Genomic DNA, 25,879 nt, shown 5'->3' with positions numbered 1-25,879 from the left:
GTAATGTGATATTGTCCCCCCTCAGGTTCTTGTGTAATGTGATATTATACCCCCTCAGGTCCTTGTGTAATGTGATATTGTCCCCCCTCATGTCCTTGTGTAATGTGATATTGTACCCCTTCAGGTCCTTGTGTAATGTGATATTATACCCCCTCAGGTCCTTGTGTAATGTGATATTGTCCCCCCTCAGGTCCTTGTGTAATGTGATATTGTACCCCCAAGCCCAAATGTCCTCACATATCAAAGCTGCAGGCTAAAGTTAAATCGAGACTTGGTTTCCTCTATCGTAATCACTCCTCTTTCACCACAGCTGCCAAACTAACCCTGATTCAGATGACCATCCTACCCATGCTAGATTACGGAGACATAATTTATAGATCGGCAGGTAAGGGTGCTCTCGAGCGGCTAGATGTTCTTTACCATACCGCCATCACATTTGCCACCAATGCTCCTTATAGGACACATCACTGCACTCTATACTCCTCTGTAAACTGGTCATCTCTGTATACCCGTCGCAAGACCCACTGGTTGATGCTTATTTATAAAACCCTCTTAGGCCTCACTCCCCCCTATGTGAGATATCTACTGCAGCCCTCATCCTCCACATACAACACCCGGTCTGCCAGTCACATTCTGTTAAAGGTCCCCAAAGCACACACATCCCTGGGTCGCTCGTCTTTCAGTTCGCTGCAGCTAGTGACTCGAATGATCTGCAACAAACACTCAAACTGGACAGTTTTATCTCAATCTCTTCATTTAAAGACTCAATCATGGTCACTCTTACTGACAGTTGTGGCTGCTTTGTGTGATGCATTGTTGTCTCTACCTTCTTGCCCTTTGTGCTGTTGTCTGTGCCCAATAATGTTTGTACCATGTTTTGTCGCTACCATGCTGTGTTTTGTCATGTGTTGCTGCCTTGCTAGTTTGTTGTCTTTAGGTCTTTCTTTTTGTAGTGTTGTGTTGTCTCCCTTGTCGTGATGTGTGTTTTGTACTATTTATATATATATATCTTAAAAAAAAAAAAACTTTAAATTTTTTATTATTTTTTTTAAATCTCAGCCCCTGACCCGCTGGAGGCCTTTTGCGTTTTGGTAGGCCATCATTATAAATTTGAATTAGTTTTTAACTGTCTTGCCTAGTAAATTAAAGATTAAATACTTGTGTTCGCCATGTACTTTTTGTATGGATTTGTTGTTAATAAAAAATATTTTTAACACCCCCCACCCCCAAAAAAAGCGTTTGCTTTGGATTGGACTATGAATGAAGTAGTGGGATGTTTTTTTGTGTATCTATTTTTGTATTTTGTATGTTTTATTTTTCCCTTTTGCGCAATGGATTTAAAAATGTTTTCCAGTTCACTTCCCGTACAGTTGGTGGCGCATGCACATTAAACGAGCGAGAAGAAAGACGTCACATCCGTTTTTGTCAAAGTCGTTGGCAAATATGGCTGCGTTTTCTGGTAAGAAATGAAAATTTATTTTTAACTGTATTCTCACTGTTATCAGTACTTATCTATAAGTTAACACATTTAAGATTGATTTAAGTCCTTTTTTCTGCCAATAATGGTTCCCTTTCGTCCACAGAAATGGGCGTTATGCCTGAGATCGCCCAAGCAGTCGAGGAGATGGACTGGCTGTAAGTTAGCCGAGGTTTTCTCTACTCCACTATGTCCATCACATCATTGGAGTTGTAGCTTAGACTACTGTGGGCGGACTGAACCTCACCGTGTACCTATGTTTGTCCTCTGTAGCTGCGTGCCTTTGTTTGCTGAAATCCATATATTTTTTTAAAATAAAACGTTTTTGTCTATTACCAACCACCGGCTGTTTCGTCATATCGATTGACAGCGACTCGATGTTACCGGAGGTGTATTCCGCCCAGAGTCGTCGCAACTCCACCGAGATGTACTTTATGGAGTTGACAAACCCAACTAGTTGTAAGGGACGTTAGGCCACTGAGCTAGGTAGTTAGCCAGGGTGGTATGTCGTTTAATATATTCTCGTGTTTCTTTAACTACGTTAATTAATGCTAAACGTATTTTCTTTATCAGTGACCAGCAATGTCTCACCATGGTGACTCATGAATGTAGCGATACGGAATAGATGGACTAACTACTTGTTGACACTCATGTATTCATTGATTACGTTAACATGCACACTAATAATTCGATATGAAACGTATTGTGGCACAAGGCTGACTATAGCATTGGTTATGTAAACACGTTACTCTGCTTAGCTTAACCTGCGTAAATTAAAAATCAAAAGTAAGCATACGCCGATTAAAACAACCATTTTCTGAGCAATCAGTCGAATTAGGTCGCGTTAGTAAATTCACTCTGGCCATCTACTCCGATTTCAGATCACTCGTCTGAATGTGCCAGATACCAGAATAACTGATGCATTTACGAACGCTCAACACCCGTGGAAAACGGCCGGTGGCAGTAAACGTCGGCGAACAAAAGCGTCATTAAATTGTTGCCTGCAGCACAGTTAGTCACAAAGCCTTAGATAACATAGAAACAGCCTAATCAGCTCTGCTAGGGGGAGTAACATGGTCAGAGTGATCTCTCATTATGAAAACAGCCTAACCAGCTCTGCTAGGGGGAGTAACATGGTCATAGTGATGTGTTCTCTCATTATGAAAACAGCCTAACCAGCTCTGCTAGGGGGAGTAACATGGTCAGAGTGATGTCTCATTATGAAAACAGCCTAACCAGCTCTGCTAGGGGGAGTAATATGGTCAGAGTGATGTCTCATTATGAAAACAGCCTAACCAGCTCTGCTAGGGGGAGTAACATGGTCAGAGTGATGTCTCATTATGAAAACAGCCTAACCAGCTCTGCTAGGGGGAGTAACATGGTCAGAGTGATGTGATGTCTCATTATGAAAACAGCCTAACCAGCTCTGCTAGGGGGAGTAACATGGTCATAGTGATGTGTTCTCTCATTATGAAAACAGCCTAACCAGCTCTGCTAGGGGGAGTAACATGGTCAGAGTGATGTGATGTCTCATTATGAAAACAGCCTAACCAGCTCTGCTAGGGGGAGTAACATGGTCAGAGTGATGTCTCATTATGAAAACAGCCTAACCAGCTCTGCTAGGGGGAGTAACATGGTCAGAGTGATGTCTCATTATGAAAACAGCCTAACCAGCTCTGCTAGGGGGAGTAACATGGTCAGAGTGATGTCTCATTATGAAAACAGCCTAACCAGCTCTGCTAGGGGGAGTAACATGGTCAGAGTGATGTCTCATTATGAAAACAGCCTAACCAGCTCTGCTAGGGGGAGTAACATGGTCAGAGTGATGTCTCATTATGAAAACAGCCTAACCAGCTCTGCTAGGGGGAGTAACATGGTCAGAGTGGGGTGTTGTCTCATTTGGTGTCTGGAAGCAGCCTTTCAGTCGGTGACGTCACTTGCTCTGAAACCTTGGAGTGGTGGTTCCCCTTGCTCTGCAAGGGCCGCGGCTTTTGTGGAGCGATGGGTAACGACGCTTCGTGGGTGACTGTTGTTGATGTCTGCAGAGGGTCGGGGCGAGGGGACGGACTGAAGTTATACTGTTGCACGTGTAGCGCCTTTAACTCTGCGGTCTGCGTTGACCGTCAGTGCCTTTAACTCTGAAGTCTGCGTTGACCGTCAGCGCCTTTAACTCTGCGGTCTGCGTTGACCGTCAGGGCCTTTAACTCTGCAGTCTGCGTTGACCGTGTAGCGCCTTTAACTCTGCAGTCTGCGTTGACCGTTCAGCGCCTTTAACTCTGCAGTCTGCGTTGACCGTTCAGCGCCTTTAACTCTGCAGTCTGCGTTGACCGTTCAGCGCCTTTAACTCTGCAGTCTGCGTTGACCGTTCAGCGCCTTTAACTCTGCAGTCTGTGTTGACCGTTCAGCGCCTTTAACTCTGCAGTCTGCGTTGACCGTTCGGCGCCTTTAACTCTGCAGTCTGCGTTGACCGTTCGGCGCCTTTAACTCTGCAGTCTGCGTTGACCGTTCGGTGCCTTTAACTCTGCAGTCTGCGTTGACCGTCAGGGCCTTTAACTCTGCGGTCTGCGTTGACCGTCAGGGCCTTTAACTCTGCGGTCTGCGTTGACCGTTCAGCGCCTTTAACTCTGCAGTCTGCGTTGACCGTTCAGCGCCTTTAACTCTGCAGTCTGCGTTGACCGTCAGCACCTTTAACTCTGCAGTCTGCGTTGACCGTTCAGCGCCTTTAACTCTGCAGTCTGCGTTGACCGTTCAGCGCCTTTAACTCTGCAGTCTGCGTTGACCGTCAGGGCCTTTAACTCTGCAGTCTGCGTTGACCGTCAGCGCCTTTAACTCTGCAGTCTGCGTTGACCGTCAGGGCCTTTAACTCTGCAGTCTGCGTTGACCGTCAGCACCTTTAACTCTGCAGTCTGCGTTGACCATTCAGCGCCTTTAACTCTGCAGTCTGCTTTGACCGTTCAGCGCCTTTAACTCTGCAGTCTGGTTTGACCGTGAAGTCCCGTCAATAACTCGATTTCAGATGTGTCCATCTAAACAAGTTTATTATGGATAACGTAATGAAATGGGTTTATTATGGATATCGTAATGAAACAGGTTTATTATGGATATCGTAATGAAACAGGTTTATTATGGATATCGTAATGAAACAAGTTTATTATGGATATCGTAATGAAACAAGTTTATTATGGATATCGTAATGAAACGGGTTTATTATGGATATCGTAATGAAACAGGTTTATTATGGATATCGTAATGAAACAGGTTTATTATGGATATCGTAATGAAACAGGTTTATTATGGATATCGTAATGAAACAGGTTTATTATGGATATCGTAATGAAACAGGTTTATTATGGATATCGTAATGAAACAGGTTTATTATGGATATCGTAATGAAACAGGTTTATTATGGATATCGTAATGAAACAGGTTTATTATGGATTTGCAATAATATTGTAACGATCCTGGGTTTATAAGCGCGGAAATCGATTCTGCTGCTTGAGCATGCTTTTGCTGGTGGGATCCCACTTCTGACACCAGTGTAATGAAACAGGCAGGAAGCCGGTCTCGAATCCTCGACCTTCGAGCCCGAGGTCCAGCGTGCTATCGACTGTGCCGCAAAAAAGCATGCTGGAGCGGAGTCGATACCTGCCCTTATAAACCCAGGATCGTTACAATATTATTGCAAAGCATGTTAAATAGTTGTAAACCAACTATTCTATTAATCGGACTATCTACAATCGTATTGTTATCGTGTGCATGTGACCATGCTCATTGATTGTCATCCAGCGTTATAACTGCTGCCCGTGTTTGTTCCAGCCTCCCCACAGACATCCAGGCAGAGTCCATTCCGTTGATCCTGGGTGGAGGCGATGTACTCATGGTGAGAAAATGGACGTTTTATATAAGACGGTTAAACCGTTAACGTATTAATGACTTCCTGCCATATTCAATGTATTGACTCCTGTTGTTGTGTTCAGGCGGCAGAGACCGGGAGCGGTAAGACCGGGGTGAGTTTAACGCCTTTCCTGCAAACAGTGTTTTTGTCAAAGCCGGCATCTACTAGAGTGCAGTGGTCCTTTAAACCTTTTCTACCACGAGAGCTACTTTTAAAACAAATTAAACATTCAAATAGGCCCATTCTTCTCCGCTACTCTTCCTCGGGTCCTTAGTGTACAATGTGTTTTCTGTCAATATACCTGGTCAAATAATGGTTCATTAACAACTCTGTCAATATACCTGGTCAAATAATGGTTCATTAACAACTCTGTCAATATACCTGGTCAAATAATGGTTCATTAACAACTAAGGGGAACAAACAATTATACTCTTCTGTATTTTCTAGAATTCTTTTATTTTCTTTTCAGTTTTATTTCTCTCTCACAAAATTAAACGTATTCATAGAGAAACAAGATGATGTTCTGAAAGAGGAATTACATTTACATTTAAGTCATTTAGCAGACGCTCTTATCCAGAGCCACTTACAAATTGGGAATGCATCGGGTCTAGTCGTGTTTCTGTTCTGCCTACTGCTGCAACGTGTGTCATGGCAGAGTTTGCAAAACAATTGCCACCGATTTTATTATTGCAATTATTGAAACAAATAATCAGATCTTTCTGTCAGGTCAACCTACTTTGCAGGTAACATTTCATTGATAAGGTTTGAGGAAAGTCTACCGGCCAGACCACTATCAATACTAGCACGGCTAACTGGCTACATATTGAGTGATCCACAAATGCGCTCACCAAACAGATAGATGGCGTTATTGTTGTTATAAACGTGTTACCAACCTCTTTTACTGCACCTTCCTCTCCCCCTTTTCATCCCGCTCTTTCCCCCTCCTATCCTCTCCTCTCTCTCCCTCCTCTCTCCCTCCTCTCTCCCTCCTCTCTCCCTCCTCTCTCTCTCCCTCTCTCTCTCCCTCTCTCTCGCCCCCTCTCGCCCCCTCTCGCCCCCTCTCGCCCCCTCTCGCCCCCTCTCGCCCCCTCTCGCCCCCTCTCGCCCCCTCTCGCCCCCTCTCGCCCCCTCTCGCCCCCTCTCGCCCCCTCTCGCCCCCTCTCGCCCCCTCTCGCCCCCCTCGCCCCCTCTCGCCCCCTCTCGCCCCCTCTCGCCCCCTCTCGCCCCCTCTCGCCCCCTCTCGCCCCCTCTCGCCCCCTCTCGCCCCCTCTCGCCCCCTCTCGCCCCCTCTCGCCCCCTCTCGCCCCCTCTCGCCCCCTCTCGCCCCCTCTCGCCCCCTCTCGCCCCCTCTCGCCCCCTCTCGCCCCCTCTCGCCCCCTCTCGCCCCCTCTCGCCCCCTCTCGCCCCCTCTCGCCCCCTCTCGCCCCCTCTCGCCCCCTCTCGCCCCCTCTCGCCCCCTCTCGCCCCCTCTCGCCCCCTCTCGCCCCCTCTCGCCCCCTCTCGCCCCCTCTCGCCCCCTCTCGCCCCCTCTCGCCCCCTCTCGCCCCTCCTCTCGCCCCTTCCTCTCGCCCCTTCCTCTCGCCCCTTCCTCTCGCCCCTTCCTCTCGCCCCTTCCTCTCGCCCCTTCCTCTCGCCCCTTCCTCTCGCCCCTTCCTCTCGCCCCTTCCTCTCGCCCCTTCCTCTCGCCCCTTCCTCTCGCCCCTTCCTCTCGCCCCTTCCTCTCGCCCCTTCCTCTCGCCCCTTCCTCTCGCCCCTTCCTCTCGCCCCTTCCTCTCGCCCCTTCCTCTCGCCCCTTCCTCTCGCCCCTTCCTCTCGCCCCTTCCTCTCGCCCCTTCCTCTCGCCCCTTCCTCTCGCCCCTTCCTCTCGCCCCTTCCTCTCGCCCCTTCCTCTCGCCCCTTCCTCTCGCCCCTTCCTCTCGCCCCTTCCTCTCGCCCCTTCCTCTCGCCCCTTCCTCTCGCCCCTTCCTCTCGCCCCTTCCTCTCGCCCCTTCCTCTCGCCCCTTCCTCTCGCCCCTTCCTCTCGCCCCTTCCTCTCGCCCCTTCCTCTCGCCCCTTCCTCTCGCCCCTTCTCTCGCCCCTTCCTCTCGCCCCTTCCTCTCGCCCCTTCCTCTCGCCCCTTCCTCTCGCCCCTTCCTCTCGCCCCTTCCTCTCGCCCCTTCCTCTCGCCCCTTCCTCTCGCCCCTTCCTCTCGCCCCTTCCTCTCGCCCCTTCCTCTCGCCCCTTCCTCTCGCCCCTTCCTCTCGCCCCTTCCTCTCGCCCCTTCCTCTCGCCCCTTCCTCTCGCCCCTTCCTCTCGCCCCTTCCTCTCGCCCCTTCCTCTCGCCCCTTCCTCTCGCCCCTTCCTCTCGCCCCTTCCTCTCGCCCCTTCCTCTCGCCCCTTCCTCTCGCCCCTTCCTCTCGCCCCTTCCTCTCGCCCCTTCCTCTCGCCCCTTCCTCTCGCCCCTTCCTCTCGCCCCTTCCTCTCGCCCCTTCCTCTCGCCCCTTCCTCTCGCCCCTTCCTCTCGCCCCTTCCTCTCGCCCCTTCCTCTCGCCCCTTCCTCTCGCCCCTTCCTCTCGCCCTTCCTCTCGCCCCTTCCTCTCGCCCCTTCCTCTCGCCCCTTCCTCTCGCCCCTTCCTCTCGCCCCTTCCTCTCGCCCCTTCCTCTCGCCCCTTCCTCTCGCCCCTTCCTCTCGCCCCTTCCTCTCGCCCCTTCCTCTCGCCCCTTCCTCTCGCCCCTTCCTCTCGCCCCTTCCTCTCGCCCCTTCCTCTCGCCCCTTCCTCTCGCCCCTTCCTCTCGCCCCTTCCTCTCGCCCCTTCCTCTCGCCCTTCCTCTCGCCCCTTCCTCGCCCCTTCCCCTCGCCCCTTCCCCTCGCCCCTTCCCCTCGCCCCTTCCTCTCGCCCCTCTCCCCTTCCTCTCGCCCCTCTCCCCTTCCTCTCGCCCCTCTCCCCTTCCTCTCGCCCCTCCTCCCCCTTTCCTCCTCCTATCCTCTCCTCTCTTCCCCTCCCCTCTCCCCCTCTCCTCCCTCCCTAGGCCTTCAGTATCCCAGTTATCCAGATAGTGTATGAGACTCTGAAGGACCAGCAGGAGGGGAAGAAGGGGAGGACCACTGTGAAGACTGGTGGAGCAGGTATGACAGACAGACATCTCTTTGCCCTGTCACCAGTGCTTGAAGTGGGCCGGTGCCATCCGCCGCGGCGTCTCGGCCGGCGCCATCCGGCGCGGCTTCTCGGCCGGCGCCATCCGGCGCGGCTTCTCGGCCGGCGCTATCCGCTGTGGCGTCTCGGCCCGGCGCCATCCGCTGTGGCGTCTCGGCCCGGCGCCATCCGCTGTGGCGTCTCGGCCCGGCGCCATCCGCTGTGGCGTCTCGGCCGGTGCTGTCTAGAGAACGACCAAAATAGATTTTTTTAGGGCCGGTACCGATTTTTTGGGGGGTCAAGATCAATATTCAATGTCATTAAATTAGGATATCGATGGCAACATTTCCCACAGACAGCTGTGTATGCATTAATACAATTATACATTCAGACTATACATGTGACTTTGGGAAAAACTAACTACGTAACATAATGGTCAGATTGTTATTTGAGTGGTAAATGTCTTGATAAACTGGGTACATTAAGGTGGTATAGGCCTAGTCAATACAGGTGTGTATTGAGTCATTGATCTTGTTTTTTGCTGGTCAGTGGTGGTTATGGGGGTCCATCTGGGACATACAGAGCCTTGGGGAAAGTATTCAGGCTGCTTGACTTCCATCTGGGACGTACAGAGCCTTGGGGAAAGTATTCAGGCTGCTTGACTTCCATCTGGGACGTACAGAGCCTTGGGGAAAGTATTCAGACTGCTTGACTTCCATCTGGGACGTACAGAGCCTTGGGGAAAGTATTCAGACTGCTTGACTTCCATCTGGGACGTACAGAGCCTTGGGGAAAGTATTCAGACTGCTTGACTTCCATCTGGGACGTACAGAGCCTTGGGGAAAGTATTCAGACTGCTTGACTTCCATCTGGGACGTACAGAGCCTTGGGGAAAGTATTCAGACTGCTTGACTTCCATCTGGGACGTACAGAGCCTTGGGGAAAGTATTCAGACTGCTTGACTTCCATCTGGGACGTACAGAGCCTTGGGGAAAGTATTCAGGCTGCTTGACTTCCATCTGGGACGTACAGAGCCTTGGGGAAAGTATTCAGGCTGCTTGACTTCCATCTGGGACGTACAGAGCCTTGGGGAAAGTATTCAGGCTGCTTGACTTACATCGGGGACGTACAGAGCCTTGGGGAAAGTATTCAGGCTGCTTGACTTCCATCGGGGACGTACAGAGCCTTGGGGAAAGTATTCAGGCTGCTTGACTTCCATCTGGGACGTACAGAGCCTTGGGGAAAGTATTCAGACTGCTTGACTTCCATCTGGGACGTACAGAGCCTTGGGGAAAGTATTCAGACTGCTTGACTTCCATCTGGGACGTACAGAGCCTTGGGGAAAGTATTCAGACTGCTTGACTTCCATCTGGGACGTACAGAGCCTTGGGGAAAGTATTCAGACTGCTTGACTTCCATCTGGGACGTACAGAGCCTTGGGGAAAGTATTCAGACTGCTTGACTTTTTCCACATTTTGTTACATTACAGCCTCATTCTAAAATTGAATACATCTAAATGTTCCTCATCTATCGACTGGGTCATGATAGGGGAGACAGGATCACTGTGTTTTTACCCATAATGACAAAGGTCATGGGTCATGATAGGTGAGACAGGATCACTGTGTTTTTACCCATACTGACAAAGGTCATGGGTCATGATAGGGGAGACAGGATCACTGTGTTTTTACCCATAATGACAAAGGTCATGGGTCATGGGTCATGATAGGTGAGACAGGATCACTGTGTTTTTACCCATACTGACAAAGGTCATGGGTCATGGGTCATGATAGGCGAGACAGGATCACTGTGTTTTTACCCATACTGACAAAGGTCATGGGTCATGATAGGTGAGACAGGATCACTGTGTTTTTACCCATACTGACAAAGGTCATGGGTCATGGGTCATGATAGGTGAGACAGGATCACTGTGTTTTTACCCATACTGACAAAGGTCATGGGTCATGGGTCATGATAGGTGAGACAGGATCACTGTGTTTTTACCCATAATGACAAAGCGAAAACAGGTTTGTAGATTATATTTTGCAAATTGATAAAAAATATAAAACAGAAACCTTATTTACATAAGTATTCAGACCCTTTGTTATGAGACTTGAATTTGAGCTCAGGTGCATCCTGTTTCCATTGATCATCCTTGAGATGTTTCTACAACTTGATTGGAGTCCACCTGGCCTGAATACCAAGCGTCACATCTGGAGGAAACCTGGTACCATCCCTACGGTGAAGCATGGTGGTGGCAGCATCATGCTGTGGGGATGTTTTTCAGCAGCATGGACTGGGAGACTAGTCAGGATTGGGGGTAAGATGAATGGAGCAAAGTACAGAGAGATCCTTGATGAAAACCTGCTCCAGAGCACTCAGGACCTCAGACTGAGGTGAAGGTTCACCTTCCAACAGGACAACAACCCTAAGCACACAGCCAAGACACAGCTAAGAGTGGCTTCAGGACAAGTCTCTGAATGTCCTTGAGTGACCCAGCAAGAGCCCGGACTTGAACCCGATCGAACATCTCTGGAGAGACCTGAAAATAGCTGTGCAGCAACGCTCCCCATCCAACCTGACAGAGCTTGAGAGGATCTGCAGAGAAGAATGGGAGAAACTCCCCAAATACAGGTGTGCCAAGCTTGTAGCGTCATACCCAAGAAGACTCAAGACTGTAATCGCTGCCAAAGGTGCTTCAACAAAGTACTGAGTAAAGGGTCTGAATACTTATGCAAATGTTATATTTCTGTTTTTTATTTTTTATAAATTTGCTAAAATGTCTAATAACCTGTTTTTACTTTGTCATTATTAGGTTTTGTGTGTATTGATGAGGAAAAAACGATTTAATCCATTTCAAAATAAGGCTGTAACGTAACAAAATGTACACTGACTTTTGAGATGGGTTTGTGTGACGATTTTTTTTTTTTTTTGCAACCGCGTGACGCAGCATGACAACGTGAACGCGATTGGTCGACCGTCTGCTGGGTGGGATCGTTAGGAATTCAATGAATGACGGAACATCCAAAAACATCTCTGTCAACGAGACCATGCAATTCACCCTGGACTAAAGAGGAAGAAAAATGTCACCCTCACGTTAAATTACACATTTCTCAAAGTTGGAATGTCGCAAAAATATGATGAATAGCTCATTGGAGAGAAGACATCCTCCTGAGATATGACATCAGTCAATGTTGAAATCTCAGTGTCCGACACATCGCATGTCCTTATATGATTATACCGGCCCCGAAAATATATGATTATACCGGCCCCGGAAATATATGATTATACCGGCCCCGGAAATATATGATTATACCGGCCCCGGAAATATATGATTATACCGGCACCGGAAATATATGATTATACCGGCACCGGAAATATATGGAGTAACCGGCCCCGGAAATATATGGAGTAACCGGCCCCGGAAATATATGGAGTAACCGGCCCCGGAAATATATGGAGTAACCGGCCCCGGAAATATATGGAGTAACCGGCCCCGGAAATATATGGAGTAACCGGCCCCGAAAATATATGGAGTAACCGGCCCCGGAAATATATGGAGTAACCGGCCCCGAAAATATATGAAGTAACCGGCCCCGAAAATATATGGAGTAACCGGCCCCGAAACTATACCAGCATCCGTAATGACTCGTTTCCAGCTGTTTTCAGTCCACTTTGCCTTTCAGTACTTTCTGTACTTCAGGAATGAGAACCGGGGCTAATCATATGATAACGCCTAAGGGGCTGTTAGGCCCGAGGTGAAGCCGAGGATCAGGAAACAGACGTTTTAGAAAGGAGTTATCACACCATCGTTCCCGTTTGAGGGCCTTATCAAATATTAACACCATGTTTCCATTTACCTTGTTTTTAATGAGTAAATGTGTTACTTCATCCTAACATCAGACGATATAGAGGGAGAGGAGAAGGGAGGAAAGGGAGAGAAGGGGGAGGAAAGGGGGAGGAAAGGGGGAGAAGGGGGAGGAAAGGGAGAGAGGAGAAGGGGGAGGAAAGGGAGAGAGGAGAAGGGGGAGGGAAAGGAGAGAAGGGGGAGGAAAAGGAGAGAGGAGAAGGGGGAGGGAAAGGAGAGAGGAGAAGGGGGAGGGAAAGGAGAGAGGAGAAGGGGGAGGGAAAGGAGAGAGGAGAAGGGGGAGGGAAAGGTGAGAGGAGAAGGGGGAGGGAAAGGAGAGAGGAGAAGGGGGAGGGAAAGGAGAGAGGAGAAGGGGGAGGGAAAGGAGAGAAGGGGATGAAAGGGAGAGGAAGGAGGAGGAAAGGGGGAGAAGGGGGAGGAAAGGGGGAGAAGGGGGAGGAAAGGGGGAGGAAAGGGGGAGAAGGGGGAGGAAAGGGAGAGAGGAGAAGGAGAGAGGAGAAGGGGGAGGGAAAGGAGAGAGGAGAAGGGGGAGGAAAAGGAGAGAGGAGAAGGGGGAGGGAAAGGAGAGAGGAGAAGGGGGAGGAAAAGGAGAGAGGAGAAGGGGGAGGAAAAGGTGAGAAGGGGATGAAAGGGAGAGGAAGGAGGAGGAAAAGGGAGAGGGGAAGGGGGAGGGAAAGGAGAGAGGAGAAGGGGGAGGAAAAGGAGAGAAGGGGATGAAAGGGAGAGGAAGGAGGAGGAAAAGGGAGAGGGGAAGAAAGGGAGAGGAAGGGGAGGAGAAGGGGGAGGAAAGGGAGAGAAGAAGGGGAGGAAAGGGAGAGAAGGGGGAGGAAAGGGGGAGAAGGGGGAGAAGGGGGAGGAAAGGGAGAGAGGAGAAGGAGAGAGGAGAAGGGGGAGGAAAAGGAAAAGGAGAGGAAGGAGGAGGAAAAGGGAGAGGGGATGAAAGGGAGAGGAAGGAGGAGGAAAAGGGAGAGGGGAAGAAAGGGAGAGGAAGGGGAGGAGAAGGGGGAGGAAAGGGAGAGGGGGAGAGGAAGGGGAGGGAAGGGAGAGGAGAAGGGGAGGAAAGGGAGAGGAAGGGGAGTGTGAAAGCCGGTTGTTAGTTCTGGAGTTGCTAACCAAACAGGCTGGTGGTTAATTCTATGATGTTTTGACCCAGTCGTTCATCCTATTCATTTCACGTTGCTATGCTAAAACAAATCATTAGGAATTTAACCAGCTACCAGAGGTTCAATGATTACAAGAGGCAAGAACTTCAATAAATAATGATAAAATAAATAATAATCCTGTATAAAATGAGCAACAAGTCAGTAAGATCATTCTGGAGGGTAGCTGGACTGTTTTCATCTGTTAGATAGCTAGCCAACTACAGCTAACAGGCGATAGCTGGACTGTTTTTATCTGCTAGATAGCTAGCCAACTACAGCTAACAGGCGATAGCTGGACTGTTCATCTGTTAGATAGCTAGCCAACTACAGCTAACAGGCGATAGCTGGACTGTTCATCTGCTAGATAGCTAGCCAACTACAGCTAACACGCGATAGCTGGACTGTTCATCTGTTAGATAGCTAGCCAACTACAGCTAACAGGCAATAGCTGGACTGTTCATCTGCTAGATAGCTAGCCAACTACAGCTAACAGGCGATAGCTGGACTGTTCATCTGCTAGATAGCTAGCCAACTACAGCTAGCACGCGATAGCTGGACTGTTCATCTGCTAGATAGCTGGACTGTTTTCATCTGTTAGATAGCTAGCCAACTACAGCTAACAGGCGATAGCTGGACTGTTCATCTGCTAGATAGCTAGCCAACTACAGCTAACACGCGATAGCTGGACTGTTCATCTGTTAGATAGCTAGCCAACTACAGCTAACAGGCAATAGCTGGACTGTTCATCTGCTAGATAGCTAGCCAACTACAGCTAACAGGCGATAGCTGGACTGTTTTCATCTGTTAGATAGCTAGCCAACTACAGCTAACAGGCGATAGCTGGACTGTTCATCTGCTAGATAGCTAGCCAACTACAGCTAGCACGCGATAGCTGGACTGTTTTCATCTGTTAGATAGCTAGCCAACTACAGCTAACAGGTGATAACTGGACTGTGTTCATCTGCTAGATAGCTAGCCAACTACAGCTAACAGGCGATAGCTGGACTGTTTATCTGCTAGATAGCTAGCCAACTACAGCTAACACGCGATAGCTGGACTGTTTATCTGCTAGATAGCTAGCCAACTACAGCTAACACGCGATAGCTGGACTGTTCATCTGCTAGATAGCTAGCCAACTACAGCTAACAGGTGATAGCTGGACTGTGTTCATCTGCTAGATAGCTAGCCAACTACAGCTAACAGACGATCACATCACGCAGCTGAAATGACCGCTAACTACATGCCTTTCATTATGACCCTTTTTGTTTCTGTTGTCAATTCTTTGTATTTACATCCATTTATAATGAGCCTGATTTTTATAAATGAATTGTTCTGGATCATAGAAGCTGTTAGTATCGTCACATTCGTTCATATGCGTGGGCACGGTGAAGGTCGTTAACAAACTGCAACGTATTGCACAGATCGCCCACGTCAAAGACTTAACCCCCCCCCCCCCACCCGCTGCTAGGTTTGTTGCATGGGGAAATACTCACTACACACGTTTCCCCAGGGGAGATGACGTTTATATATTGACTGGCTGGGCTGTGGGACAGTGGATTTAATTAATCCATTTGAATTATAAACCGGCGTTACCCGCGGATTGTGGTGATATAACTCCCTGCTATCAACCAATCAGCAACCAGGATCCAAAACAACCGTTTTTTTGTGATGTCAGATTGTATTAGTTACCATACGTTTTGACCTGCCTGTGTTTCTGTCTGTTGCAGTCTTCAACAAATGGCAGATGAACCCATACGACAGAAGCACAGCTTTCGGTGAGTCGGAGAGGACTTCCTGTGATGTAGGATGGTCCAGAACTGTTGTAAACGTGACTCGTTGTGTGTCTTCCTGTGATGTAGGATGGTCCAGAACTGTTGTAAACGTGACTCGTTGTGTGTCTTCCTGTGATGTAGGATGGTCCAGAACTGTTGTAAACGTGACTCGTTGTGTGTCTTCCTGTGATGTAGGATGGTCCAGAACTGTTGTAAACGTGACTCGTTGTGTGTCTTCCTGTGATGTAGGATGGTCCAGAACTGTTGTAAACGTGACTCGTTGTGTGTCTTCCTGTGATGTAGGATGGTACAGAACTGTTGTAAACGTGACTCGTTGGGATTTTTTAATTTCCTGTTTTTTTTCCTTCTTCCCTCCAGCCATTGGACCAGACGGACTGTGTTGTCAAAGCAGAGAGTTTAAAGAATGGCACGGCTGTCGCTCTACCAAAGCAATCACCAAGGGTAGGACGCACACGCACACGCACGCATACATACACACACACACACATACACATACACATACACATACACATACATACATACACACACACACACATACACACACGCGCACACAAGCATACACACAAACATACACACATACACACACTACCAAATGTACACATGCCGCTCCGTCTCTCATCTCTCTCTCTTCTCTCGCTCCACCTCCTCTCTCTCTCTCCACCTCCTCTCTCTCGCTCTCTCTCTTCTCTCGCTCCACCTCCTCTCTCTCTCTCTCTCTCTCTCTCTCTCTCTCTCTCTCTTCTCTCGCTCCACCTCCTCTCTCTCTCTCTCTCTCTTCTCTCGCTCCACCTCCTCTCTCTCGCTCTCTCTCTTCTCTCGCTCCACCTCCTCTCTCTCGCTCTCTCTCTTCTCTCGCTCCACCTCCTCTCTCTCGCTCCACCTCCTCTCTCTCGCTCTCTCTCTTCTCTCGCTCCACCTGCTCTCTCTCTTCTCTCGCTCCACCTCCTCTCTCTCGCTCCACCTCCTCTCTCTCGCTCTCTCTCTTCTCTCGCTCCACCTCCTCTCTCTCGCTCTCTCTCTTCTCTCGCTCCACCTCCTCTCTCTCGCTCTCTCTCTTCTCTCTCTCCACCTCCTCTCTCTCTCTCTCTCTCTTCTCTCGCTCCACCTCCTCTCTCTCGCTCTCTCTCTTCTCTCGCTCCACCTCCTCTCTCTCTCTCTCTCTCTTCTCTCGCTCCACCTCCTCTCTCTCGCTCTCTCTCTTCTCTCTCTCCACCTCCTCTCTCTCTCTCTCTCTCTTCTCTCGCTCCACCTCCTCTCTCTCGCTCTCTCTCTTCTCTCGCTCCACCTCCTCTCTCTCGCTCTCTCTCTCTCTCTCTCCACCTCTAGGGAAGTACTACTATGAGGTATCATGTCACGACCAGGGCCTGTGTAGGATCGGCTGGTCTACCAGCCAGGCAGCTTTGGACTTAGGCAAGTACCTCGCTGAGTCTACACACCGAGTCCGGTTAATTTCCCTGTCGGACGCCGAGTCCGGTTAGTTTCCACTGTCGGACGCCGAGTCCGGTTAGTTTCCACTGTCGGACGCCGAGTCCGGTTAGTTTCCACTGTCGGACGCCGAGTCCGGTTAGTTTCCACTGTCGGACGCCGAGTCCGGTTAGTTTCCACTGTCGGACGCCGAGTCTCTTTAAGTCCAGTTAATGAAGCTAAGCAGGGTTGGTCCTGGTCAGGCCCTGGATGGGAGACCAGATGCTGCTGGAAGTGGTGTTGGAGGGCCAGTAGGAGGCACTCTTTCCTCTGGTCTAAAAAATATCCCAATGCCCCAGGGCAGTGATTGGGGACATTGCCCTGTGTAGGGTGCTGTCTTTCAGATGGGACGTTAAAACGGGTGTCCTGACTCTCTGAGGTCATTAAAGATCCCATGGCACTTATCGTAAGAGTAGGGGTGTTAACCCCGGTGTCCTGGCTAAATTCCCAATCTTTCCCTCAACCATCACGGTCACCTAATAATCCCCAGTTTACAATTGGCTCATTCATCCCCCTCCTCTCCCCTGTAACTATTCCCCAGGTCGTTGCTGCAAATGAGAACGTGTTCTCAGTCTACTCTCCTTGGTAAAATAACGGTAAAAGAAAAATAAAAAATGGCCCTGTCGGACGCCGAGTCCGGCTAATGGCCCCGTCGGACGCCGAGTCCGGCTAATGGCCCCGTCGGACGCCGAGTCCGGCTAATGGCCCCGTCGGACGCCGAGTCCGGCTAATGGCCCCGTCGGACGCCGAGTCCGGCTAATGGCCCCGTCGGACGCAGAGTCCGGCTAATGGCACTAATGTTTTAACCATCACTGCTGTTGTGTTACCAGGTACCGATAAGTACGGCTTTGGCTTCGGAGGAACGGGGAAGAAATCTCACAACAAACAGTTTGACAGTTATGGAGAGGTACGTTATATATTGTTGTATTTACCGATAGTTCTATTCAATCCCGTTAAAGATACGCCTGATCATTTCCCGGACAGTCAAATGTTTTCAGTGTGAACTTAAACGACTGTCAGGGAGAATCTGAAACTCACCTGATTTAGGGAATATGGTTCCATTGGACAGACCGTAGTCAGTCACCAGCTGTCTCTCTGTCTGTCTCTCTGTCCTGTAGTTAGTCACCAGCTGTCTGTCTGTCTCTCTGTCCTGTAGGAGTTCACCAGCTGTCTGTCTGTCTCTCTGTCCTGTGGGAGTTCACCAGCTGTCTGTCTCTCTGTCTGTCTTTCTGTCCTGTAGGAGTTCACCAGCTGTCTGTCTCTCTGTCTCTGTCATGTAGTCAGTCACCAGCTGTCTGTCTCTCTGTCTCTGTCATGTAGTCAGTCACCAGCTGTCTGTCTCTCTGTCCTGTAGGAGTTCACCATATCTCTCTCTGTCTCTCTGTCCTGTAGGAGTTCACCATCTCTCTCTCTGTCCTGTAGGAGTTCACCATCTCTCTCTCTGTCCTGTAGGAGTTCACCATCTCTCTCTCTGTCCTGTAGGAGTTCACCATCTCTCTCTCTGTCCTGTAGGAGTTCACCATCTCTCTCTCTCTCTCTGTCCTGTAGGAGTTCACCATCTCTCTCTGTCTCTCTGTCCTGTAGGAGTTCACCATATCTCTCTCTGTCTCTCTGTCCTGTAGGAGTTCACCATCTCTCTCTGTCTCTCTGTCCTGTAGGAGTTCACCATCTCTCTCTCTGTCTCTCTGTCCTGTAGGAGTTCACCATATCTCTCTCTGTCTCTCTGTCCTGTAGGAGTTCACCATATCTCTCTCTGTCTCTCTGTCCTGTAGGAGTTCACCATCTCTCTCTGTCTCTGTCCTGTAGGAGTTCACCATATCTCTCTCTGTCTCTCTGTCCTGTAGGAGTTCACCATCTCTCTCTGTCCTGTAGGAGTTCACCATCTCTCTCTGTCTCTCTGTCCTGTAGGAGTTCACCATATCTCTCTCTGTCTCTCTGTCCTGTAGGAGTTCACCATATCTCTCTCTGTCTCTCTGTCCTGTAGGAGTTCACCATCTCTCTCTCTGTCCTGTAGGAGTTCACCATCTCTCTCTCTGTCCTGTAGGAGTTCACCATCTCTCTCTCTGTCCTGTAGGAGTTCACCATCTCTCTCTCTGTCCTGTAGGAGTTCACCATCTCTCTCTCTGTCTCTCTGTCCTGTAGGAGTTCACCATCTCTCTCTGTCTCTCTGTCCTGTAGGAGTTCACCATCTCTCTCTGTCTCTCTGTCCTGTAGGAGTTCACCATCTCTCTCTCTGTCCTGTAGGAGTTCACCATCTCTCTCTGTCTCTCTGTCCTGTAGGAGTTCACCATCTGTCTCTCTGTCCTGTAGGAGTTCACCATCTCTCTCTGTCTCTCTGTCCTGTAGGAGTTCACCATCTCTCTCTGTCTCTCTGTCCTGTAGGAGTTCACCATCTCTCTCTGTCTCTCTGTCCTGTAGGAGTTCACCATGCACGACACCATGGGATGTTATCTGGATCTAGACAATGGACACCTCTCCTTCTCCAAAAACGGTACGATACCTTCCCGTATTGTGTGTACTGTGTAGGTCAGGGTTCACCAGCCCGGTTCCTGGAGAGAGACCCTCCTGTAGGTTTTAACTCCAACCCTCCTGTAGGTTTTAACTCCAAGCCTGTTCCTGGATAGATACCCTCCTGTAGGTTTTAACTCCAACCCTGTTCCTGGAGAGAAACCCTCCTGTAGGTTTTAACTCCAACCCTGTTCCTGGAGAGATACCCTCCTGTAGGTTTTAACTCCAACCCTGTTCCTGGAGAGAGACCCCACTGTAGGTTTTAACTCCAACCCTGTTCCTGGAGAGAGACCCTCCTGTAGGTTTTAACTCCAACCCTGTTCCTGGAGAGCTACCCTCCTGTAGGTTTACACTCCAACCCTGTTCCTGGAGAGAAACCCTCCTGTAGGTTTTAACTCCAACCCTGTTCCTGGAGAGAGAGACCCTCCTGTAGGTTTTAACTCCAACCCTGTTCCTGGAGAGAAACCCTCCTGTAGGTTTTAACTCCAACCCTGTTCCTGGAGAGATACCCTCCTGTAGGTTTTAACTCCAACCCTGTTCCTGGAGAGAAACCCTCCTGTAGGTTTTAACTCCAACCCTGTTCCTGGAGAGAAACCCTCCTGGAGGGCGCCACACAATCCTCTCTCTGAGCTCTACAGACAATTCCTTCGACCTCATGGCTTGGTTTTTGCTCTGACATGCACTGTCCACTGTGGGACCTTTATATAGACAGGCGTGTGCCTTTCCAAATCATGTCCAATCAATTGAATTTACCACAGGTGGACTCCAATCAAGTTGTAGAAACATCTCAAGGATGATCAATGGAAACAAGATGCCCCTGAGCTCAATATTTAAAAAAATGTAAATTAGGAAAAAATGTACCTGTTGTCACTTTGTGATTTTGGGCTGTTGTGTGTAGATGTCGATGGCTTGTTTTCAAAATGGAGATATTTTTGCAGATTTTTATGTTCAACTTAAGGGGAAAAGGCCATTCTTGAACACTGAGCCTTCAGTCTGAGCTGGTTCTCTATCTGATTATTAAGTGTCGCTTTAAGGAGAGTTATAATGCTTTAATAGGTCATCATTTCTGCCCTCTGAATTCATATTCATTATATAAACAGGCCTGTTTTTAATTTTGTCTGGCTTGCTGTTCCAAATGAAATGGAATTATGTTTTGCTCATCAGTTTTTTTATAACAGGTCGTTAGGTGGGATATGACTAAAGAGTTAATCAGGGTAAACTGGGATATGACTAAAGAGTTAATCAGGGTAAACTGGGATATGACTAAAGAGTTAATCAGGGTAAACTGGGATATGACTAAAGAGTTAATCAGGGTAAACTGGGATATGACTAAAGAGTTAATCAGGGTAAACTGGGATATGACTAAAGAGTTAATCAGGGTAAACTGGGATATGACTAAAGAGTTAATCAGGGTAAACTGGGATATGACTAAAGAGTTAATCAGGGTAAACTGGGATATGACTAAAGAGTTAATCAGGGTAAACTGGGATATGACTAAAGAGTTAATCAGGGTAAACTGGGATATGACTAAAGAGTTAATCAGGGTTAACTGGGATATGACTAAAGAGTTAATCAGGGTAAACTGGGATATGACTAAAGAGTTAATCAGCGTTAACTGGGATATGACTAAAGAGTTAATCAGGGTAAACTGGGATATGACTAAAGAGTTAATCAGCGTTAACTGGGATATGACTAAAGAGGTAAACTGGGATATGACTAAAGAGTTAATCAGGGTAAACTGGGATATGACTAAAGAGTTAATCAGGGTAAACTGGGATATGACTAAAGAGTTAATCAGGGTAAACTGGGATATGACTAAAGAGTTAATCAGGGTAAACTGGGATATGACTAAAGAGTTAATCAGGGTAAACTGGGATATGACTAAAGAGTTAATCAGGGTAAACTGGGATATGACTAAAGAGGTAAACTGGGATATGACTAAAGAGTTAATCAGGGTAAACTGGGATATGACTAAAGAGTTAATCAGGGTAAACTGGGATATGACTAAAGAGTTAATCAGGGTAAACTGGGATATGACTAAAGAGTTAATCAGGGTAAACTGGGATATGACTAAAGAGTTAATCAGGGTAAACTGGGATATGACTAAAGAGTTAATCAGGGTAAACTGGGATATGACTAAAGAGTTAATCAGGGTGATTTCTCCACAAATAGACAAGTATTTTCCTTCCATGGTAGGAAGATCTTGTCTATTTTTACAAACTTTCTAGTAAAATGTATTGTAGTGAGACCGTGGATTTGGGGATATGACTAGGTTGAGAGCCAGTGTTGAGTCGTCATACTCAAGCCCGGTCTCGAGTCCAGTTTCAAGACCACATATTGAGTGTCTGTCTTGACTCTCTCAGCCGGTAAGGACTCTCTCAGGTACTGACCTGGGCTCTCTCTCTCTTTCTCTCTCTCTTTCTCTCTCTCTTTCTCTCTCTCTTTCTCTCTCTCTTTCTCTGTCTGTCTCTCTGTCTCTCTGTCTCTCTGTCTCTCTGTCTCTCTGTCTCTCTGTCTCTCTGTCTCTCTGTCTCTCTGTCTCTCTGTCTCTCTGTCTCTCTGTCTCTCTCTGTCTCTCTGTCTCTCTGTCTCTCTGTCTCTCTGTCTCTCTGTCTCTCTGTCTCTCTGTCTCTCTTTCTCTCTGTCTCTCTGTCTCTCTTTCTCTCTTTCTCTCTCTCTCTGTGTCTCTCTCTCTGTGTCTCTCTCTCTCTCTCTCTCTCTCTCTCTGTGTCTCTCTCTCTCTCAGGTACTGACCTGGGCTTGGCGTTTGAGATCCCAGCTCTTCTGAAGAACCAGCCCTTCTTTGCTTCCTGTGTTCTCAAGGTATGTAACACAATTTCACTCATCACTCGCTGCCGGTCAAATGTTTTACAACACCTCATCATTTCTAGGGTTTTTCTTTATTTGTACTATTTTCTACATTGTAGAATTTGAGAGAGCTTTGTACACTCTTGGCAGTCATCAAGCCAAAGGGTGGCTACTTTGAAGAATCTCAAATATAAAATATATTTTGATTTTGTTTAACACTTTACTACATGATTCAATATGTGTTGTTCCATAGTTTTGATGTCTTCACTATTATTCTACAATGTAGAAAATAGTACAAATAAAGAAAAACCCTTGAATGAGTAGGTGTGTCCAAACTGTTGACTGGTACTATAAATCTGCTTGAAAATCTGACAAGACTTGAAAATGGCTGTCTAATGATCAACAACCAATTTGACAGAGCTTGAAGAATTTGGAAAACGATGTGCAAATATTTTATAATCCAGGTGTGCAAAGCTCTTAGAGACTTACCTAGAAACACTCACAGCTGTAATCACTCTTAGAGACTTACCCAGAAAGACTCACAGCTGTAATCACTCTTAGAGATTTACCCAGAAAGACTCACAGCTGTAATCGCTCTTAGAGATTTACCCAGAAAGACTCACAGCTGTAATCGCTCTTAGAGACTTACCCAGAAAGACTCACAGCTGTAATCACTCTTAGAGACTTACCCAGAAAGAGTCACAGCTGTAATCGCTCTTAGAGACTTACCCAGAAAGACTCACAGCTCTTAGAGACTTACCCAGAAAGACTCACAGCTCTTAGAGACTTACCCAGAAAGACTCACAGCTCTTAGACTTACCCAGAAAGACTCACAGCTCTTAGAGACTTACCCAGAAAGACTCACAGCTCTTAGAGACTTACCCAGAAAGACTCACAGCTCTTAGAGACTTACCCAGAAAGACTCACAGCTCTTAGACTTACCCAGAAAGACTCACAGCTCTTAGACTTACCCAGAAAGACTCACAGCTGTAATCGCTCTTAGAGACTTACCCAGAAAGACTCACAGCTGTAATCGCTGCCAAAAAGTGATTTTAACATGTATTGACTCAGGAGTGTGAATACTTATGTAAATGAGATTTCTGTATCTCTTTTTAAATACAGTTACAAAAATGTCTAAAATGGTTTCACTTTGTCATAGTGGGGTATTGTGTGAAGGAGAGAACATATTTAATCTGATTTGAATTCAGGCTGTACCGCAATAAGTCGGTATTTTTCTGAAGACGCTGTATATTATACCTTTACAACATTAATACGTCATTAATGCTTTTTATATTGTTTTGTAAAGGATAAGCCATACAATTATCTACATGTATTCATAAGTTCCATCATTCACCGTTCAGGCGTGGCGCTCTAACAGGCGTGGGGCTCTAACGGGCGTTCAGACGTGGAGCTCTAACAGGCGTGGCGCTCTAACGGGCGTGGGGCTCTAACGGGCGTGGGGCTCTAACGGGCGTGGGGCTCTAACGGGCGTGGCGCTCTAACGGGCGTGGGGCTCTAACGGGCGTGGCGCTCTAACGGGCGTGGCGCTCTAACGGGCGTGGCGCTCTAACGGGCGTGGCGCTCTAACGGGCGTGGCGCTCTAACGGGCGTGGCGCTCTAACGGGCGTGGCGCTCTAACGGGCGTTCGGGCGTGGCGCTCTAACGGGCGTGGCGCTCTAACGGGCGTGGCGCTCTAACGGGCGTGGCGCTCTAACGGGCGTGGCGCTCTAACGGGCGTGGGGCTCTAACGGGCGTGGGGCTCTAACGGGCGTGGGGCTCTAACGGGCGTGGGGCTCTAACGGGCGTTCAGACGTGGAGCTCTAACAGGCGTGGTGCTCTAACGGGCGTTCAGACGTGGGGCTCTAACGGGCGTTCAGACGTGGGGCTCTAACGGGCGTTCAGACGTGGAGCTCTAACGGGCGTGGTGCTCTAACGGGCGTTCAGACGTGGGGCTCTAACGGGCGTGGCGCTCTAACGGACGTTCAGACGTGGCGCTCTAACGGACGTTCAGACGTGGCGCTCTAACGGGCGTGGCGCTCTAACGGGCGTGGCGCTCTAACGGGCGTGGCGCTCTAACGGGCGTGGCGCTCTAACGGGCGTGGCGCTCTAACGGGCGTGGCGCTCTAACGGGCGTGGCGCTCTAACGGGCGTTCAGACGTGGAGCTCTAACGGGCGTTCAGACGTGGAGCTCTAACGGGCGTTCAGACGTGGAGCTCTAACGGGCATTCAGACGTGGCGCTCTAACGGGCGTGGCGCTCTAACGGGCGTGGCGCTCTAACGGGCGTGGCGCTCTAACGGGCGTGGCGCTCTAACGGGCGTTCAGACGTGGCGCTCTAACGGGCGTGGCGCTCTAACGGACGTTCAGACGTGGCGCTCTAACGGGCGTGGCGCTCTAACGGGCGTGGCGCTCTAACGGACGTTCAGACGTGGAGCTCTAACGGGCGTGGCGCTCTAACGGACGTTCAGACGTGGCGCTCTAACGGGCGTGGCGCTCTAACGGACGTTCAGACGTGGCGCTCTAACGGGCGTGGCGCTCTAACGGGCGTGGCGCTCTAACGGGCGTGGCGCTCTAACGGGCGTGGGGCTCTAACGGGCGTTCAGACGTGGAGCTCTAACAGGCGTGGTGCTCTAACGGGCGTTCAGACGTGGAGCTCTAACGGGCGCTCTAACGGGCGTGGCGCTCTAACGGGCGTGGCGCTCTAACGGGCGTGGCGCTCTAACGGGCGTGGGGCTCTAACGGGCGTTCAGACGTGGAGCTCTAACAGGCGTGGTGCTCTAACGGGCGTTCAGACGTGGCGCTCTAACGGGCGTGGCGCTCTAACGGGCGTGGCGCTCTAACGGGCGTTCAGACTTGGCGCTCTAACGGGCGTGGCGCTCTAACGGGCGTGGCGCTCTAACGGGCGTGGCGCTCTAACGGGCGTGGCGCTCTAACAGACATTCACTCTTCTCTCCGTCTGATAGAATGCAGAGCTGAAGTTTAACTTCGGGGGGGAGGAGTTTAAGAATCCCCCCAAGACGGGCTTCGTAGCAGTGGACCAAGCTGCTGAGGGACATGTGGTCAAATCCAGCCAGACAGGTAGGGGGTGTGGTCAAATCCAGCCAGACAGGTAGGGGGTGTGGTCAAATCCAGCCAGACAGGTAGGGGGTGTGGTCAAATCCAGCCAGACAGGTAGGGGGTGTGGTCAAATCCAGCCAGACAGGTAGGGGGTGTGGTCAAATCCAGCCAGACAGGTAGGGGGTGTGGTCAAATCCAGCCAGACAGGTAGGGGGTGTGGTCAAATCCAGCCAGACAGGTAGGGGGTGTGGTCATCCAGCCAGACAGGTAGGGGGCGGGGTCAAATCCATCCAGACGGGTAGGGGGCGGGGTCAAATCCAGCCAGACGGGTAGGGGGTGGGGTCAAATCCAGCCAGACGGGTAGAGAAACTAACCAATGAATACTGTTTAGCAACTATTAGCTCAACAACACCGTCCCCTTTAGACCCCGTCCCCTTTAGACCCCGTCCCCTTTAGACCCCGTCCCCTTTAGACCCCGTCCCCTTTAGACCCCGTCCCCTCTAGACCCCGTCCCCTCTAGACCCCGTCCCCGTTAGACCCCGTCCCCTTTAGACCCCGTCCCCTCTAGACCCCGTCCCCTCTAGACCCCGTCCCCGTTAGACCCCGTCCCCGTTAGACCCCGTCCCCTCTAGACCCCGTCCCCTCTAGACCCCGTCCCCTCTAGACCCCGTCCCCGTTAGACCCCGTCCCCTCTAGACCCCGTCCCCTCTAGACCCCGTCCCCTTTAGACCCCGTCCCCTTTAGACCCCGTCCCCGTTA

The 25,879-nt window shown here is 49.6% G+C and overlaps 1 protein-coding gene across 1 annotated transcript in view; it reads left to right on the top strand.

Annotated features, from left to right (window-relative positions):
• The first annotated feature begins 1,383 nt into the window (after window positions 1–1,383).
• Window positions 1,384–25,879, top strand: part of ddx1 (DEAD (Asp-Glu-Ala-Asp) box helicase 1) — an 82,952-nt gene continuing 58,456 nt past the window's right edge. Inside the window, exons 1-12 of the mRNA XM_055911765.1 lie at window positions 1,384–1,459; window positions 1,584–1,635; window positions 5,294–5,357; window positions 5,455–5,484; window positions 8,382–8,478; window positions 15,220–15,267; window positions 15,643–15,726; window positions 16,612–16,695; window positions 17,580–17,656; window positions 19,168–19,240; window positions 22,004–22,080; window positions 25,027–25,141. Of these exons, the coding sequence (XP_055767740.1) occupies window positions 1,444–1,459; window positions 1,584–1,635; window positions 5,294–5,357; window positions 5,455–5,484; window positions 8,382–8,478; window positions 15,220–15,267; window positions 15,643–15,726; window positions 16,612–16,695; window positions 17,580–17,656; window positions 19,168–19,240; window positions 22,004–22,080; window positions 25,027–25,141 (817 nt within the window). The 5' untranslated portion in view covers window positions 1,384–1,443. The remainder of the gene's footprint in view (window positions 1,460–1,583; window positions 1,636–5,293; window positions 5,358–5,454; window positions 5,485–8,381; window positions 8,479–15,219; window positions 15,268–15,642; window positions 15,727–16,611; window positions 16,696–17,579; window positions 17,657–19,167; window positions 19,241–22,003; window positions 22,081–25,026; window positions 25,142–25,879) is intronic.

The sequence above is a fragment of the Salvelinus fontinalis genome, unplaced genomic scaffold (genome assembly GCF_029448725.1).
Source record: "Salvelinus fontinalis isolate EN_2023a unplaced genomic scaffold, ASM2944872v1 scaffold_0091, whole genome shotgun sequence".
Classification (NCBI taxonomy): Eukaryota; Metazoa; Chordata; class Actinopteri; order Salmoniformes; family Salmonidae; genus Salvelinus; species Salvelinus fontinalis.
The sequence above is the reverse complement of the archived record's forward strand: the minus strand, read 5'-3'. Positions and strand labels throughout refer to the sequence as shown.